General features: G+C 41.0%; 1 protein-coding gene across 1 annotated transcript; it reads left to right on the top strand.

The window, feature by feature from the left end:
• Window positions 1–783: 783 nt before the first annotated feature.
• On the top strand, window positions 784–13,863 carry LOC311501554 (TBC1 domain family member 20). The gene is made up of 10 exons (XM_084563440.1): window positions 784–1,038; window positions 1,751–1,805; window positions 2,630–2,760; window positions 2,869–2,949; window positions 4,007–4,193; window positions 4,301–4,402; window positions 5,781–5,922; window positions 6,593–6,777; window positions 7,605–7,714; window positions 9,413–13,863. Exons 1-10 carry the CDS (start codon window positions 969–971, stop codon window positions 9,577–9,579), a joined length of 1,230 nt encoding a protein of 409 aa, XP_084419566.1. The 5' UTR covers window positions 784–968; the 3' UTR covers window positions 9,580–13,863.
• Window positions 13,864–16,634: the final 2,771 nt, after the last annotated feature.

The following is a 16,634-nucleotide window of genomic DNA, read 5'->3' as shown; positions in this document are numbered from 1 at the left end:
AAAATCTGACTGTTGATTAAACTGTAAGCTTCAACCTGAGAAGCATAACTCAAGGATGGGTGGTTTACTGTAACTCCCTTAGCGTGACCCAAAATGAACCGGTACCTAGGGGTGCACTGCCAGGACAATCAAAGCTTTATAATGAGAGCCATTACCTCCATATGAAGGCCATACAGTGCACAGTATTTGTCAGGCATATCAGACGGATATTGCTAGTTTGGACTGGCAGAGATAGCACCGTGTGCATCTTTGCTTGGGACCTGTAGGATTTCCACTGCCAGTCCACATTGAGCCAAGCAGTTTGCAAAAGCAAACCAGCTGCATTCAGGGCATGGATTTGCTTATTTACCAAAATCATGGTTTGGCTAATTTAACTAAATCCCATGCAATGCAGTCACAATGCAGATATATAAATGCAATATGTAAAGTTGATCAATATTATTAACTATTCAACTGACTATTGGTGACATTAATAGAATATATTTTAAGATGTTGTAGTTTTACGTATTGTTCAGCATGTGCTATGTGCATAAAATCACTGTTATTATTGTGATTATAGGCTTTCATTTAAGTATCTTAAGTGTCGACAAAAAATGCCTTAAAAACCACTAACACTGTTGTCCATTTGATCATTTTACCCAGGTCTGAAAGGAACTATAGCCAGTGGAAAGGAAGCGCTGTCAATCAAGACTACAAATCTGCAACCTAGTTGGGTTGCAGTGCAAGTCCACTGTAAACCAATAGTGTACGCGCACCCAGTCACGTGTCATTTCCGACCAATTAGAACGCAGCAGTTTGCTGGAACACTAGGTTGGGTCTGTCGGCGACAGCTGTTGAGGGAAGCTTTGTCGCTGTGGCAGATATTGTCTCTGTTTTTACCTGTTTAGAGTCGTCTTTTTAATTCAATAATTTGCCCATGGTACAATAAAAACGTCCTCATTCGTTTGGTTGGTTAGTTTTTAAAGGGAATGAAGAGACTCAAGAGGAAGAAACAAAACGGAGGAGTTGAGGTGAATGGGAATGGACCTGTCACAAGAGGTAAGTGAGCCGCAGACAGCTAACGTTAGTGTTTAAATAAAACTACACGAGACGTTCATTTAGTAACACAATTCTTCCTTCATTCAAACCACCCTCTATATTTTTCTTATAGCGGTATGTCGGTTATATGTGTGCGTAAGGACAGAAACCTGACGTGAAATCTAATTGAATCTAATGTTGTTACTGCAGGGAGGGAGCTGACATAACTAGACAATGCATCTCACCACCCACTGCCACTTTGTTTACACGGCTTTGTGGGAGTTAGCTTCAGCTACATATCTCTGAATGCTGCTTGCGTGGCAGCCTGTCAGCCAGTTTGGAAACTTGGACACCTTGGCAGATTACAGCTGACAGCCAGACAGAGGAGAGACGGAAATGGTCCTGTTACTCCCCTGGGCTACAGCTATTAATATTCATTCATCTTTCAGCATGTAGTTCAACCTTCCACGACATTACAGTACTCAGTGCATAGATGATCACTAATTGGTTCATTGTAAAGACTTTGTTGGCAAGAAATACATTAGGTTTGAATAAAACAGTGCCACTTTGTGATATTTGATTGCCCATTGCTCTTTCCCCTCTTTACCATCTTCCCCTTCATGTCCCGTCTTTCTGTTTCTCTTTCAATCTTTTCATTGCACTTTGTGTCTCCTCTGTCCGTCCTGCTTTGACTCTCTATTGTCTCTCATTCACGTGTCTCTCTCCGTTACAGAACCAGACTGTGGGAGGAAACAGAAGCTCATTACGATCCATCAGGCTTTGATCAGGTTAAAACAATATAACCAGTTGTATTCTGTCTGTCTATTAGCTTGATGTGCTTTAGAGCGTAAGTGTAAGTGTCTTGATCCAGTGGGGAAATACAACTGCAAACACAAGAATGAATGACACTGGAGCTTAAGCTTTGATAAGCTTTCTTTACTAAAAATTGTTCACGTTTTCCATTATGCTAAAGTCCTTTTAGCGCTACAACTACTCAACACATGTTTATTATATGCAGAGGCCTTCATTAACTCCATGCTAAGATACTTTCACATACAGAGATTACTCACATGTTCTCAGAGGAATATGGTTACAGGGTTCAGGAGGATTTTAGTGTTAGGAGGTCGCAGGGACTAAATGAGGAATAGTACAGAAAAGCTTATGCAAACTCAGCTAGACTAATTGCACAAGAACAAAAACAACAGTTTTCTTTGTCTAGTCCACTTAGGAATGTGGACACCTATCACGCTGCATTCAGTGCGGGACAAATACCACAGTGTCAGACAGATGTGGAGAGAAGACGGGAGAGGCAAAGGATTGAGAATATATATATATATATATATATATATATATATATATAAAAAAAGGAGGAGGTTAAAGGATTTAATACAAGCAATATTGTTATCTAATGTGTCGCAGCGCTTTCTTACACAGCCTGAAATCAAGACAAGAATTATGAGAGAAATCTTAGAAAGTTAGTTATTTTTATAGGTTAAAAACAAAATAAGGATCTTAGTATTTCTACTTTATTTTTAAATGAGAGGTAGGATTTCAGAACTGGGACACTGAACTGGCACTGAACGCTGTACAACTGTGGCTTTTAAATGGACAGGGATCCGGTGGACATCGAGACCCTGAGGAGAGCAGCGGCGAGTAAAGGAGGACTGCTGACTGATGAGCTTAGGAGAAAAGTGTGGCCCAAACTCCTGAACATAAACGTGTATGATCTACCACATAAGCCTGGTTAGTAAAACCACATTCATTCATTGTGATATTAACTTTTCAATTAGTCCTATATAATTCTGTGTGTTACTAATAACAGTAATAACCACGACATGTCTTATGTTGTAGGTCGGGATGTAAGGGAGAACCACAAGGACTACAACCAAGTACTGCTGGATGTCAGGAGGTCTATGAAAAGGTTCCCTAAAGGTGGCTCAGTGTGTGTGTGTGTGTGTGTGACATGTGTATGACGTGTGTGTTATCTCTAAAGATTGCAGCATAGCTTAGCATTTATCAGACTGTACATCTGTACTCACAGCAGCATGCGAGTTATCTGGCAAAGCAACTAATGAACTGAGTTAAAGCTTCACCAGAGACGACTTTTATTATCTGCCTTGACAGCAAAAATCACATGCACATGGCAGAAGAGAAAAAATATCCCGTGTTTTGTAACTATCGCCTATATCCCATGTTTTCAATCTATCGTCACGCTGCAGTGAGGAAAAGCTGGGTTCATGACATTAGCTTTTTTTTCTTAGACTTTATTGTCGCACAGTGGATATTGGTTTCCCAGTCTGTACGTCGACTTTGCATGTCATTAACAAACGGGGAAACACAGTTAAAGTACAGCGGTGCACAAAAATCTGAGGTATAACATAACATGCAACAACAGCAACAAGAAATCGGCAACATGGACCAGGCTTTTGCTAAAGCGAGCCTTTTTGCATTCGAGGGTACCTGTACCTGTATCTTGAGGGCAGACCGGTGAATTAAGAGTTTGTGTGTTACCCTTTGCAGTGACCACGATGTGTGTGATGGCTTTATACTTGAGTTATGATAAGGTTATTGCGTGAAGCCTATTGTTTTGGCAGCATTGTTGTTTATATGCATACATTTGGCCCAGTTTGTGGCAGAGAGCACGTTGAAGAAGCAGGAAGAGTCGTACACGATGGGTTGAACAAATACCTTGGAGAACATTGACTCCTTTAAGTTTACTAATGCTAGTCTTTAGTTACTCCTTTTTCTATTTTTTTTGTCCAGTGTGACTCTAAGATAGCCATTTCAGCTGCTTCATTTTGTTTGAGGATCTATTGCTGATTTCTTCTGTGTTGTCCACCTCTGTTAAAAGACTTACCTTTTGTGTATGTAAATCTCTCTCAGGCTATACTTCTGGAAAGATTATGTTTATCCACATGTTCATGCTTTGAATTAGCATGCCAAGCCATTTTGCAGATGTGATAAATCTATTTTTCCTTCACTCTCTTAGGTATGCCGGCCACAGAGAGAGCAGTGCTTCAAGAGCAACTGATTGACATCATACTGGAGGTTTTGAAGCGCAACCCCCAGCTTCACTACTACCAAGGCTACCATGACGTGGCCGTTACGCTGCTGCTGGTCGTTGGGAAGCGGATGGCCCTCGCCATGCTGGACACGCTGTCCAATTATCACCTCAGGTTGTACTTTCTTTCTTTTTTTTCTGCTTAACAGCTTAAGAATTTTGAATGAAATCATCTTAAATATTTTTTATTTTTTCATATTTAATTGTCTTCTCTGTCTGTAGGGATTTCATGGATCCTACCATGGACAGCACCAAACACATTTTAAACTATCTGATGCCTATATTGGAACAAGTGGATTTAGAATTACACGACTTCATGGTCAGGTAAACACGCACCTTTAGAAGTAACAGACACTAGGGGGCGCCACAGGGTCGACTTTCACCTGTAAGCTTCACAGGGAGAATGGGGCTGAGTGATTTGTTACTGAAATAAAATTATCCTGAAAATGCATCACTTGTGGTTTCGCTAGGAAGTTTCAGTGTCAGATGGTCCAACAGCTGTTTTCGATGCCTGTCTGTCCCACCCGTTTGTGCAACACATTTACCTATAATTGTGAGGTCCTGCAGTGAAATCAGTCAAAAAAGATGAAACATTTTAGTTTATTTAATTAAAAAAAAAACGTGCATGTGGAGATACAACTAGCTACCGTAGGCTAACGCTGATGTGTGCAGCGAGTCAATGGGTTGTCCATTAAAGCATTGTCTGCCTGTGTGTATCTGCACTACCTTTGCTGTCTGGTTGCCTGTTTATAATTGATGCCGTGCTGTCAACCTCCGTATTTACAGACCACCTGTCTACTTACACACGCGCTCATGTAAACACAGAAAGACAAGATAATGCACTTGGAGAAAGACGTCTGGATAAACAGCCACTTCAAAGTTTGGACCATTCTTTGTAGTGGGCACTTCCTCCTCCCCTGGTGTGCCTTCCTAACTTGTTTATTCTCCACTCTTTCCCCTGCTTCCCTTTCTTTCTTGTTCCGCTATTTTCACTTCATTGTATCTCCCATCGCACATGCTCCTCGCCCTTTGCTCCTTCTCTTCTCCCCCCTCCCTCTGTCCATCACTCCCACTGATGTCTTTTCATTTGTCACTCCCCTCCTGCAGCGCTCATCCATCTTCCTCCCTTAATGTTTCTGTCCGACGTCTGTCATCTGTCAAAGATAACTACCTGTGTGTGTCAGCACAAAAGAATCCAATGGAGAGTGTGGAGTAGGTTTCTTTTTACTAAGCTTTCAGCCACATGGCATCAGTTGAGAACAAAGTGTAGAAGAATTATCACTTGATAATGTCCTAACTCTTCTGTCTCTGTTCAAAACGGGTCATTTGTCTTGGATGATTCTGTCTTTTTCACCAACTGACCTCAGACATGCCTTTAAAATGATTTTCTCTGTCTTAGTTTTTATTTATTTATGTTCAAACCCATCTGGGACCTGTCCGTGTGGAGCTTACATGTCCCTGCATGGCTTTATCTGGGAGCTCCAGCTTCCTCCCACAGTCCAAAGACACGTGTGTTAGGATAATTGACTGAATCTAAGTTGGCCATAGGCGTAGTGGGAATGTTTGTTTGCCTCTATGTGTTGTGCTGACAACCTGTCTAAAGTGTTAAAAGCTCACCAAGCCTGATATTTAATTAATAAAAACTCAAATGGAATAAATACAAGTAGTTGCTGACCTGTCTTTGTTTGCCTTTTCTTTTCAGAGCGGAGGTTGGCACCATCTTTGCACTTTCTTGGCTCATCACCTGGTACGGACACGTCCTTTCAGAGTTCAAGCACACCCTGAGACTCTACGACTTCTTCCTGGGTTCTCATCCGTTGATGCCCATCTACCTCGCTGCCACGGTAAGAGAGCAACACCGCCAACAGGAAATGAGCGAGAGCCAGTGAGCTTGTTTTGTCAGTAATCCAGGAAACATGAATACACGTTGCCATACACACAGCGAGGCAGAGCAGCTTTTAATGAACAGATGAGAAAGAGAAAGGGGGATGCGGAAGGAGGGATTAAAGAGGAAGGAGAATGAAAAGGATGAGGGCTGCATCAGGAGGGGAGCTCTCTGTGTGAGAGCTTTAGTAAGAAAGACACAGACAGATTACAGTGGGGAAACATTTAGACTTTTTCATTTTTTTTCTCTCTGGAGCAGACTCTTATGTCTTCCGTCTGCTCACACTGACTATTTTTCGCGCCGTTCATTTGTATATTAGGAGGCCTTTTTTAACTGAAGAGTTTGCGCATTATGATTAGTATTAATTTGGAGTTGAGGATGTGTGTGTGCGTGCGTGTGTGTGTAGGGGTTGGGCAAAGGGAGAGCTCTGTTTGAAGTGTGTGAAACAACAAAGTAGGATGAGGTTCATGTTTCCTCCAAGGCTGAGTACAGCGCACAGCATGGGGGTTTAACTCCTCATCTGCGTATTTCTCTGCTGTGCAATCACTGTGCCACACTCTGTGCTAATATACAATAATAAGCAGAATCTGATTCTAATGTTTAACCAGAATGATCTCCTTCCTCCCCAGATCGTGTTACACAGAGAGAAAGAGGTGAAGCAGACAGAGTGCGACATGGCCATGGTCCACCACCTCCTGTCCCGCATCCCCCAGGATCTCCCATATGAACTTCTGATTGGCCAAGCCCAAGAACTGTTCGACCGCTACCCTCCAGCTTTACTCGCCAAGCGGGCAGCGCTGCAATATCGCAAGAGGTGAGGAAAGAAAATGGTTCGTTAGGTAATACAACTTCAGGAATTCAGCAGAAATGGGAAGTAATTGGCACTTGACGTCTACAGGCTATGGGCTCAACTAAATGTAAGTTTGAGTTTAAAATAAATACGTTTGACTCTTTATTCACAACACCTAACTCAAAAAATTAGTCTTCAGATTACTTGTTTTACCCGACTAGCAACACATTTACGAAGCTAGAAATAAGGACTCTTAAGATTTTTGTCTGAAATAAGTGGTTTAAATAATTTATCTGTTGTCAGAATTATTGAATCGAAATAGTTTGTCAAACAATAATCATGACTCCAATGCAAGAGTTTACCACATAACTTGTGGGTCAGTAGTGACCTTCAGTAACCAAGAGGGGGTGCTCTAAAAGCACATCCTTACTTCATCATCCAGTGGTGCAGCTAACGCAGACAGACCAGTTAGCGTGTGTATTCACCTTTCTATATCCTTAATAATATAAAGGAACATGTTAACACACCCGCTCTTTGTTTTTCATCCTGTTAGTGTCCTTAAATATAGAACTACAGTCATTGTTTAAGGCAGGAAGTGACTCAAGGCCTTCACTGACACACTGCAAGACACTGATGTCCCACAGTACACCACTCCCTTAGCTTGCTATACACAAGAACTACAGAGTTAGCAGCTCTCTAAAACTTTATCCCACTTTCTGCCTCACCCGTCTTTATCCATCACTTTATCCATCACTCCAGCTGTTCATGCTTCACTCTAGACCTGACTCTGTTCTCCATCGCCAACTAACTCTCCTCCTCCATCCGTCTTTCCTCCTGTTTTCTTTCGTCAGCCTGTCCATCAGCACCTTCCAGGCGTTTCAGCTCTCCACCCTCCACCAGAGGCCTGACTCTGTTCTCCAACGCCTCACCAAGGCCCAGGGCTCCACCACCTCCAGACACGGTAAAAATAGTCCCTGTAATCTTATTACTTACTCTGAGGGAGGACTGCACACACACTGACAGCGCGCACGCACTTGTAGATGAATGAAGCAGAGGCGAAATCTTGTAGCACAGTCTTTGAAGTTTCAAAAATTAGTCTCGACAGTGAGATAGTTAAAAAAAAAAATCCCATCTAATCTAAATGATGGATCCTCCATTGCTTGCACTTTTGCTACTCTACATGGAACATAATTCTTCAAAACGAGGCAACAGTAAATATGTCATCCCCCACAAACACTGCCCCCCTTTGGGCCAATCAATAACAAGTAAACAAATGTTGTAGCACCCCCATCAGACCAATCAAGTGTAAATTTAAATATGCCAGAGCAGAACAAAGAGATGCAGTATTCCCGTAGGTTTGGTGAAAATCTGATCAGCTGCCTCTGACTTATTGTCTGTGATGTACAGGCAATCAAAAATATGTTGCAGCGTTTCCCCCAGGCCAAACAGTGTAATATTAAATCTGAACCAGATAATTCCCTGCAGTTTCATCAACATTCAATTAGGAGGAAAATTAAGTATATAATAGACAGACAGAGGCCTGATCTATAGAACCTCGCAATTTCACTGCAGCAGACAATGAACTGGAGTCAACAAGCACGTCAGTCTATTTCTATTCTCAAATGATCTCTCAAAGCTGTAGTGGTTTTTATTGAGTGTGAAAACTTAAAGGCTAGATTTTGCAAAACCTTTTCACCAGTGGCAGGCGTAGATCTCTGAATACAGCTAGTAAATGAGCTGAAACTATTTTGTCAAAGTATTTTTTAATGCACCGTTTTTGTGCATGATTTAATTTGCATGCAACCAGAAAGGATTCACAAGAAATGGTGCAATAACACACAGACTTTGGACCACAAAGTCTGTGTTGTTTGGTGTAATTACAGGTTCCAAACTCTGGAAAGTGTCAACCAGCCAGGGATTGGATAACTCAATTGAGCAATTCAACCTCTGCTCAGTCTGATTGTAAAGATGTAAAACATTATTTGTTTTCTTCGGTTCAATTTCTCTCAAACTTGCTGCTAAAAAGTTTTGACTCACCCTCTCTTTTATGGATGTTATTTAAAAATATGGTGCAGAACTTTTGATTCCCTTTTTTGGCACTGAGAGTAACTATGTAAAACACTGCTGATACTTGGTTAATACGTATTGCAACAGTCTTCAACAAGAAAAAGCCACAGCAGTGGTTATATGTGTTGTGCTCACCATTAGTGGCTTTCTGTCTGTTTCTAGGCTGTCATCCTTCCTCCTAATGGCAGATTTATTATTTTTATTTTTACCTGGAGCATCAAAAATATTTGATAGATTTGATTTTATTATTTGTGACCACCAGATTCTGTGAATTCATAGAACCCGAGTTACATTCATAACCATCTCGAGATTGTTATACTACACTACACTTGAGACTCAGCTTAATTCTACTTTAATTAAAGTGTGCTGCTTTTTATATAATATTGATTGTGATATCTTCCCCCTTTTTGTTTCTATTCCTGGTGTTTTGACATTTCTTGATCCCCACTTGTTTTCAATCCCCCTACAAAATGCAGCTTAATCCTTTCGTTCAGCCATGACAATTATGAATCCTTTGGACCCCTCCGTGTCTGTGCTCCTCTCAGTCTGACCCCTCCTCCTTGTTCTGTGCTCGTTGCCTCTTGGCATACAGGCCTGGACGCGGCTCTGACAGGGGACGCAGGCCCGCTGTGGCAGAACGGGAACAGGATGGTAAAGGTGGCGGTGTGGGGGTTGTCCGCCACGCTCGGGGCAGCCGTGTTCGCTGTGGTTCAGACTGCCATGGACTGGGGACCTGAGGTGTTACTTCAACTGTTCTGACGCAGCGGTGGGAATAAAGACTGTTCGACACCCACACTGACTCATGGTGACGGCAGACACACTTCTCCAACATACAAACATAAAAATAAACATAAAAACACGGACTTTGAAGACTTGAAGCTCGCCTCTCCTGCAGAGATGGTGGAGAAAGGCAGGAGGAGCCATCTCAGTGCCAAACAGGTTGTTGCTGCTCAACTTTGCTGAACATATCGTCAGCCTCAGGATGTGTGTGCATGTGTTTGAGCAGGTGTATGAATGTGGATGGATTACTTCTGAACAGACCGTCTGTGCACAGTCCCATGGGACAGAGTGGTCATTTCATTTCAGTTTGTTCACCTTTCTTTTAGGAAAGTTAATCACAAGACCACAAAAGACACAAAACAACCACAAAGAGATAAAAAAAAAAAAGGTCACAAAATGACTGTAAAGTAATGCAAAAACAATTACATTCAGGGTTTCTTTTGCCTATGTATGAAGGGTCTGTGCATGCCTCGCCCATTAGAGCCCTGTGAGACACTAACGCACCTTGCTCTTTCAGACTGCTGCTCACGTTTTACTATTGTTGTAACATTTTGCACGTGTCTCTGTCTTTTCCTGTCGGCCGATTCTTTTGCCGATAACTTGCTTTTGGACTTGCTTGTTTCAGTGCATTTCAGCTGTGAAGTTTTTCAGTGCGCTCAGTGTTGGATCTGCGGCCGTATCTGAGAGCCAAAAGTGCCAGCGCGATGACACACGAATACAAATTATTAAAGAGAGCGGTGTATTCTGCTGAAAGCTTCCTGTTATGAGCGCAGAAGGAAAGCGGCAGAGAGAGAGAGAGTGATGGGGGAGAGAGAAAGGGAAAGAATTTGCCTGTGAGCTTTGTATTAATTGCTTTACTCCAGGTGTCAGCGAATTACATTTACAGTAGAGCTTGACTCAAAGCGAGCTGTTGCTGAACATTACGCACAGTTGGCACGCCGCACTAAATGCAAGGTTTTGCAGATGCATTTTGCTGGAGGTATTGAGGTCTATTCTGTAAATTCAGTAGTTTTCTAGCTGTTGCGGACCACCACTGCTGAATGGAAACAGGGATGCCACCAGTACTTTTACAGTCTTCAAATATTTAGCAGGATTGCTTCAACGCTCAGCCTGAACAGCCGTCAACAGAGCTACAGTACAAGAACTGCTCAACATCATGTTTGTCTTCGGCTTAAAGATGATTTTTTTATTTTTTTTAGCTGCATCTTCCCTAACAGCGTCACACATACTGTAGATGCTGCGTGGACCAAATGTAATCACAGAGTTTCATAACCTGAAAACCAACCATTAATAATACAGGCTGTTTCCACCTGAAGAACACACACACATGTAAAAGAGAGGGAATAGTCTATTTGCACTCGTGCTGTGAAATATTTATCAGTTTCTTCTAGCATGTAGCTACGTTGCTGCTTCTGTTGAACACAACTTCGCTGCAGTCACAACACTCTCCCTTCCTCTCTCATCAGGTAAACTGTGTCGCATGTTTGCACAGATCGTAGTGCGGCCTGCCCTGTTGATACATACTGTATGAAATCAAGTCTGGAGTGGACGGAAATACAGTAAAAAAAACATTAGAGACACACGTCTAGCCTTAAGCTTTTGTTTTTATTTTATAAGTAGATGAATGAATTCAGAGACAGCTGGGCTGCAGGTCAGTTAGATTTCAAACACACAGGCAGTCAGTAACCTGTCCTGGTCGTTAAAGTAGCCCGTGCATGCTCTGCTGTCCATGTGCTTATAATTAAATGTGTGACTGTGTGAGTGAGTGTTAATGAGAGATGGAAAATATTCACCTCAGTGACTGGTCAGTTTCTTTTTTTTTTTTCTTTTCTTGTAAACGTTTTGGGCATCTTCTGTGTTTTTAATTTATTTAACCTTGTAGTGCTATCAGTGCCTCCGTTAAGCGTCGGAGTATTTATTTCCAGATTGGCTGTTTATTGAAACACTAAACTAATTGGATTGTATCACCGCGTGTTTAATTCAACTGTAACAAGTGGGACTGTAAAAATGATTATAATGGCAATTAGCACTAATCTGAAGGATTATATCTTTAATATAAATAATATTGTGTCTGATCAATTATTAGACGTTAAAGGAATACTTTGAAATTTTGGGAAACATGCTTAATTGTTTTTTTTTTTTTTTCTTGCCGAGTTAGAGAAGGTATCTGGTTAGCTCTGCGTAAAACCCACCTACCAGCACAAGTTAAACTCACAAATGAACATGCTACACCTTCTTTGATCAATATAAAAACTGCATAAAAACTAAAAGTTGTAGTTTTACTGAAGATTATCTGCTGATATTTTGGTAGACTTTAGGAATTTAACTATTCCATTGTGCCATTTCACCATTTCTTAGATTAACACAATTAATAAATGAAACATTTACTTTTGTATGGTGCAGTGTTGGCCTTTCTGCAGCGAAGTTAAGTCTGTGGCCCCTGGCTGTACTTTTAAAGATGCTTAGTTACATGCTGGATCGGTATAAACAGTAGTAGTGTTTTTTGTTTCATGTTTCTGCTTGTACATAATTGGCTGTCTGATATTAATATCCGGAGAAGAACATTTCGACGAACGCCTTTGATGCTAGTAGTTTTATTGCAGTACAGACTCAAACACACACACATAGATCCAAGGAGAAAGTGGTGGTGGTAGTGGTGGTGCCAGGTCTTAATGAGGATTTAATTCCTGCTTCTGGCTCTTGGCATACTCAGACACTTTCTCCTTGTATAATCTTTTTCTTTTTTCTTTTTGCACAGTCACACTCAACTGTAACTACACCTACACCAGCACCTGCCCTGCTCCCAGTCTGGCCCATGCCTTAAAAATGATTGAATCATTTTAGCGTGGTTTAAATGAAACCAATCAGGATGAAAAAGAGTTGTTTTGGGGCTTAGGGTCCATTCAAGTCACAAATAAACAGGATTTAATCTTAAATATGTTTTAGAGAAGAAACACATAATTTCATGTAATTGCACAGCAATGATTTTATTGATCAGTTACTAATTTTCACAAGGAAATCATTTTTATCCCCCCACTCTCAAGGCTCTTTAGTTGCAGCTTATCATTTATTTTTTAACTCACTTGAAGTTACATCTGCACATATTTTGAGGCTGTTGTGCAGTGCACCTGCTATAACCAAAATCAATAATTAGATGAAGATTATTAGCTGATTCATTTCATGTCAATTTGACAAAATAGTAGTTTAGTTTTTACATTGATTACAAGATTAACGATGCATTGTGGGAGATCAATGTTCAAAACAGGAAAATGAAGCAAATAAATAAATTAAAAAATGTTCATGTCATATTATAAATTTGCTGTGGTATGAGTAGGAGCCCGAAGAAGAGCTTCCATTGACATGGTCTGTCCTGCCTTTAGACCTGAATAAAATAAAATGCTTTAACAGTTAATGTCTTTAGCGTGATGTTAGTACATGTGGTTCCCAGGCATTTAAATGCATGTTACTAAATATCTGGTACAAACTGTATTTTTGAACATATCTGTTTCTTTGCACTTTGTACTTGTTGTACTGTGTTTCACAGACAGAATAAGTGAATCTCTTCCAGTTTTAGGAGCTGGACAATGAATAAATGACGAACAAAACACTTGTGGCGACAGCGTGAAAGTTTATTCCTGTTCTTGGAAGCAATAGCTCGGAAGTTAGTGACAAATCTTGAACTGAGTAAACACATTCAACCAAAACTAATATCTCTGTTTCAGCAGTATTCTTCTCAAATGTGTTGCTCATTGTTTTCCTACTTATTTTAAATCATCTTCTTGGTCTTTTGCCCTGGGCTCAGGCTGCCAGGCTACTGCTCACTACACAATGTGAAACCTACATAATGTACCAAGTGGCAGTGGCTTTCCTGGCCACAGTGGTTGCAGTTTTACAGCAGCATGTCACTACTACAATAGATTCTCAGATGCTTTCTGTAAGTACATATTCAGATTGAATTACAGACACATAAATCATGTGTTATACATGTACAAATATTACAGATTTTTGTACACATTTAGTGCACACATACAGATTAAGAGACTCTCTCACTATCAACTTGCAGATAAGTTTGCAAACTGAACTCTGCTGACAATGAGACTTGAATTATAATACATGATTACACATTTGCACACTGCTTGACAGTGCGTATTGGCAGAAAATTAAAATAAAGACTGTGGTCCCATTGGTCCCATTCTTGTGTGGGTGAAATCATCTTGAGAAAATGTTTACTTGGATTTAAGGATATTTTGGTCGAAGGTTAAGGTCATATGCTAATAATGACATAATTTCACACGAATGTCTAACACAATAAAATACAGTTATGCTTAGTTCTTGTTCTGGGGTTTTCCTACTCTGCCTTCTGTAAGCAGTGATGATATTTTTATATCCAAAAGGTCAAAGGTCACCTCCATGTGGTAATGTTTGTAACTCAAATTCCTTCATAGTTTTCACCACTTACAGTATACTTTATCATATAAGTGTGAACAGACGTGAAAGTAAACCGTAACGAAGGCATGCAACCACAAAGCGGTAAATCTACTTTCAAGCTAAAACAACATGCATTTCCTGGTTGCAGCTTAAATGTGACAAATCTGGAGATGTTAAGAGGCTCCACATTCAATGTTTAAGTCTGCGCGGTTTAAATAATAGAAGGAATCTCCTTGTTTTTCTTTGGTACTCCTTTTCTCAATTTGTACAGTACAGCTGTTTTCTCTTCATTGCCACTGTTAAACTGGGCTCCTTAGAGAAATGAGGTCAGAAGTGTGTTTTTGTGTGTGTGGCGAGGACAAGGCTGCACATCTGTCCGTCAGACCCCAAGGGAGAAGACCAGAGATTGAGAGAGAGAGAGAGGTGGGGGTAGCAAATCAGAGAAATGAGGTGAGGCAGAAGTATAAGGGTTAAAGAGGGGCGAGGGATGAAGCGATGATTTATACAGAAGAAAAAGACATCTGGTGGATGTGTTTGCAGCAGAAGAGAGTCCTCGAGAACACGTATTTAAGAGCAGTCCCTTAAGGATTTCTAATGAGCGGAAGTGGAGGTGAGGGTGGTTCTGATCAGGGTTCAGAGCAGATGTGGAGAGGGATGGTTTAAATTTATGCACAGAGCCTTCTGGATGTGTTAGGGCCCTAATTCCAACACTAAATGATGTCCAAGATCCCGAAACACAGACGAAAAAAAAATTCTTCGGAGCGTCCTGTCTTCAGGTAGGCAGTCGCCCTGAAGAAGAAACTTTTGATTTTGGCTTTTGTGAGGATTAATGTACTGGATATGCGTTTCGGTTTATGAACTGTGCACGTTCGCTTTAAAGCACACATTTGAAAAACACAAACAGATTGGAGGTTGGTAAAGAAAGTAGGTAGCAGGCCGTATCCATGTGTCGGTGTGTGTAAGCAGAAGAAAATGCTGCATATCTGTTTGTGTGTGTTAAACATTGAGCACACCGGGGACAACAGCTGCTCCAGGGGTCTGTCTGATGTATTTTTTATTTTTTTTATCCCCCCCCCCTCCCCCAGTGACTCACACAAACACACACACTTGCACTCACAGAGCCTCAGTGCCGCCAATAACAGGAGCACCGGAGTTAGTTTTGCAAACAAAATAAGCTCGGTGTTGTCTTGTTTTACGGGTAATTGTGTTTTCTTTTGCCAATGACGGAGTTGATCTTGTCCTTGTGGCTTGTAACCCTGGAACAGTGCCAAGCCTTTAATTAATAGCCTACGTAGTAAGTTTAAAAATGCATGAAAATCAAGGGTAATTACATCTTGAAAAAACCAAACATTTATGATGATCACAGTATGCACTAAAGCTCGATGCTGATTAAATGAATGTATCACATTAATGTCCTCCTCTGATGCAGATGGACGAGAAAAGGAACTAGATTAGCAACAAATGAGAAAATATTCCTCTGCAGCTTTTGTAATTAGCATCTTATGAACAGATTTTACATCAGCTCTCGTGTTGCGACCTTCTTAAACCTCAGCAGCTCTCAAACGGGGTAAAACGGATAAAAATTAGTGTTTAGATTCTAAAACAGGCAGTGTCTGGGACGGCGTAACGTGCAGAGGCAGACTGCTCTCTCAGAGTTTAGGGGCTGCAGCTGTAAAACCAAAATTTCCCCAGTGCTTCAGCCTCGTTCTTTGGACAGCCAATAGCTAGTGGTCCGTTCAGGAATTTGTATGCGAACACTGACATCTAAAATCAATCCCAAAACGTACTGGATGCCAGTGATGAGAGCCCAGTAGGTGGTAAAATGTTTTCCCATAAAGACCGCAATTTGTCCCATTTATCCATTCGTCTATAAATCAACTGCTTTTCCTTGAAAGTATCCCATCATGGCTGTTTTTGGCAAGTACTCTCGGCAAGAGTCTAAAAAAATAAATGGAAGCAGACCACATCTTCCACTTGTTAACGCCACACCAAATAACAACATCAAGGAAGCTATTCTAATGCCTAGCACCATGGTTGATGGTCAGTGTCCCATCTGGTTTTAGTGGACTGACAGATGTGGTCGAGCCATGCTAATAACTCACTATTTAATATAAATAGGTCAACTATGTGAATACACTCTGCTTCAGTCACATATAGTCAGAAATAACCTGATATTCAGTCTATTTACAACCAGTCGGTCTTACTTTAAGTAGAAATGTGTTTCAAGACTATAACCGATTCTTGGAAATGGTAAAAACAAATCTGTACCCAGCAGCACAAAACACAGCACTGACACCATATTGCCTCTCCATGATGAATAGCAAATGTACCTTTTTACGCATCCAGCACATATGGAGCGGCCTTAATAAATTATCTAGAGTCATGTTTTTGTTCACCTGGCAAATGTTAACCTAAAGTTCACTCTCCTTTTAGCTGTGTTTTCGTCTCTGCCTACTCCTGAGGGATGAATCTTGCTCTTTAGCTGCCAAGAGTTACACTATGCTGTATTAACCAAGTTGTTCCTAATTTTGTCTGCGTGCAGGTAGCACAGTGTGTTTTTTAGAGCTTGTTTTGCTGATAAACCACCGCCTGCTGTTCTAATGAGA

This window comes from Chelon labrosus (genome assembly GCF_963514085.1).
Source record: "Chelon labrosus genome assembly, chromosome: 16".
Taxonomy (NCBI): Eukaryota; Metazoa; Chordata; class Actinopteri; order Mugiliformes; family Mugilidae; genus Chelon; species Chelon labrosus.
Note: the sequence above shows the minus strand (reverse complement) of the source record. Positions and strands in the feature narration are given on the sequence as shown.

Coding starts and splice junctions, on each gene's coding strand:
- LOC311501554 (XM_084563440.1), top strand. CDS start 969: ATGAAGAGACTCAAGAGGAAGAAACAAAACGGAGGAGTTGAGGTGAAT. Junction 4,403..5,780: donor TTACACGACTTCATGGTCAG/GTAAACACGCAC, acceptor TTTTCTTTTCAG/AGCGGAGGTTGGCACCATCT. Junction 7,715..9,412: donor CTCCACCACCTCCAGACACG/GTAAAAATAGTC, acceptor CTTGGCATACAG/GCCTGGACGCGGCTCTGACA.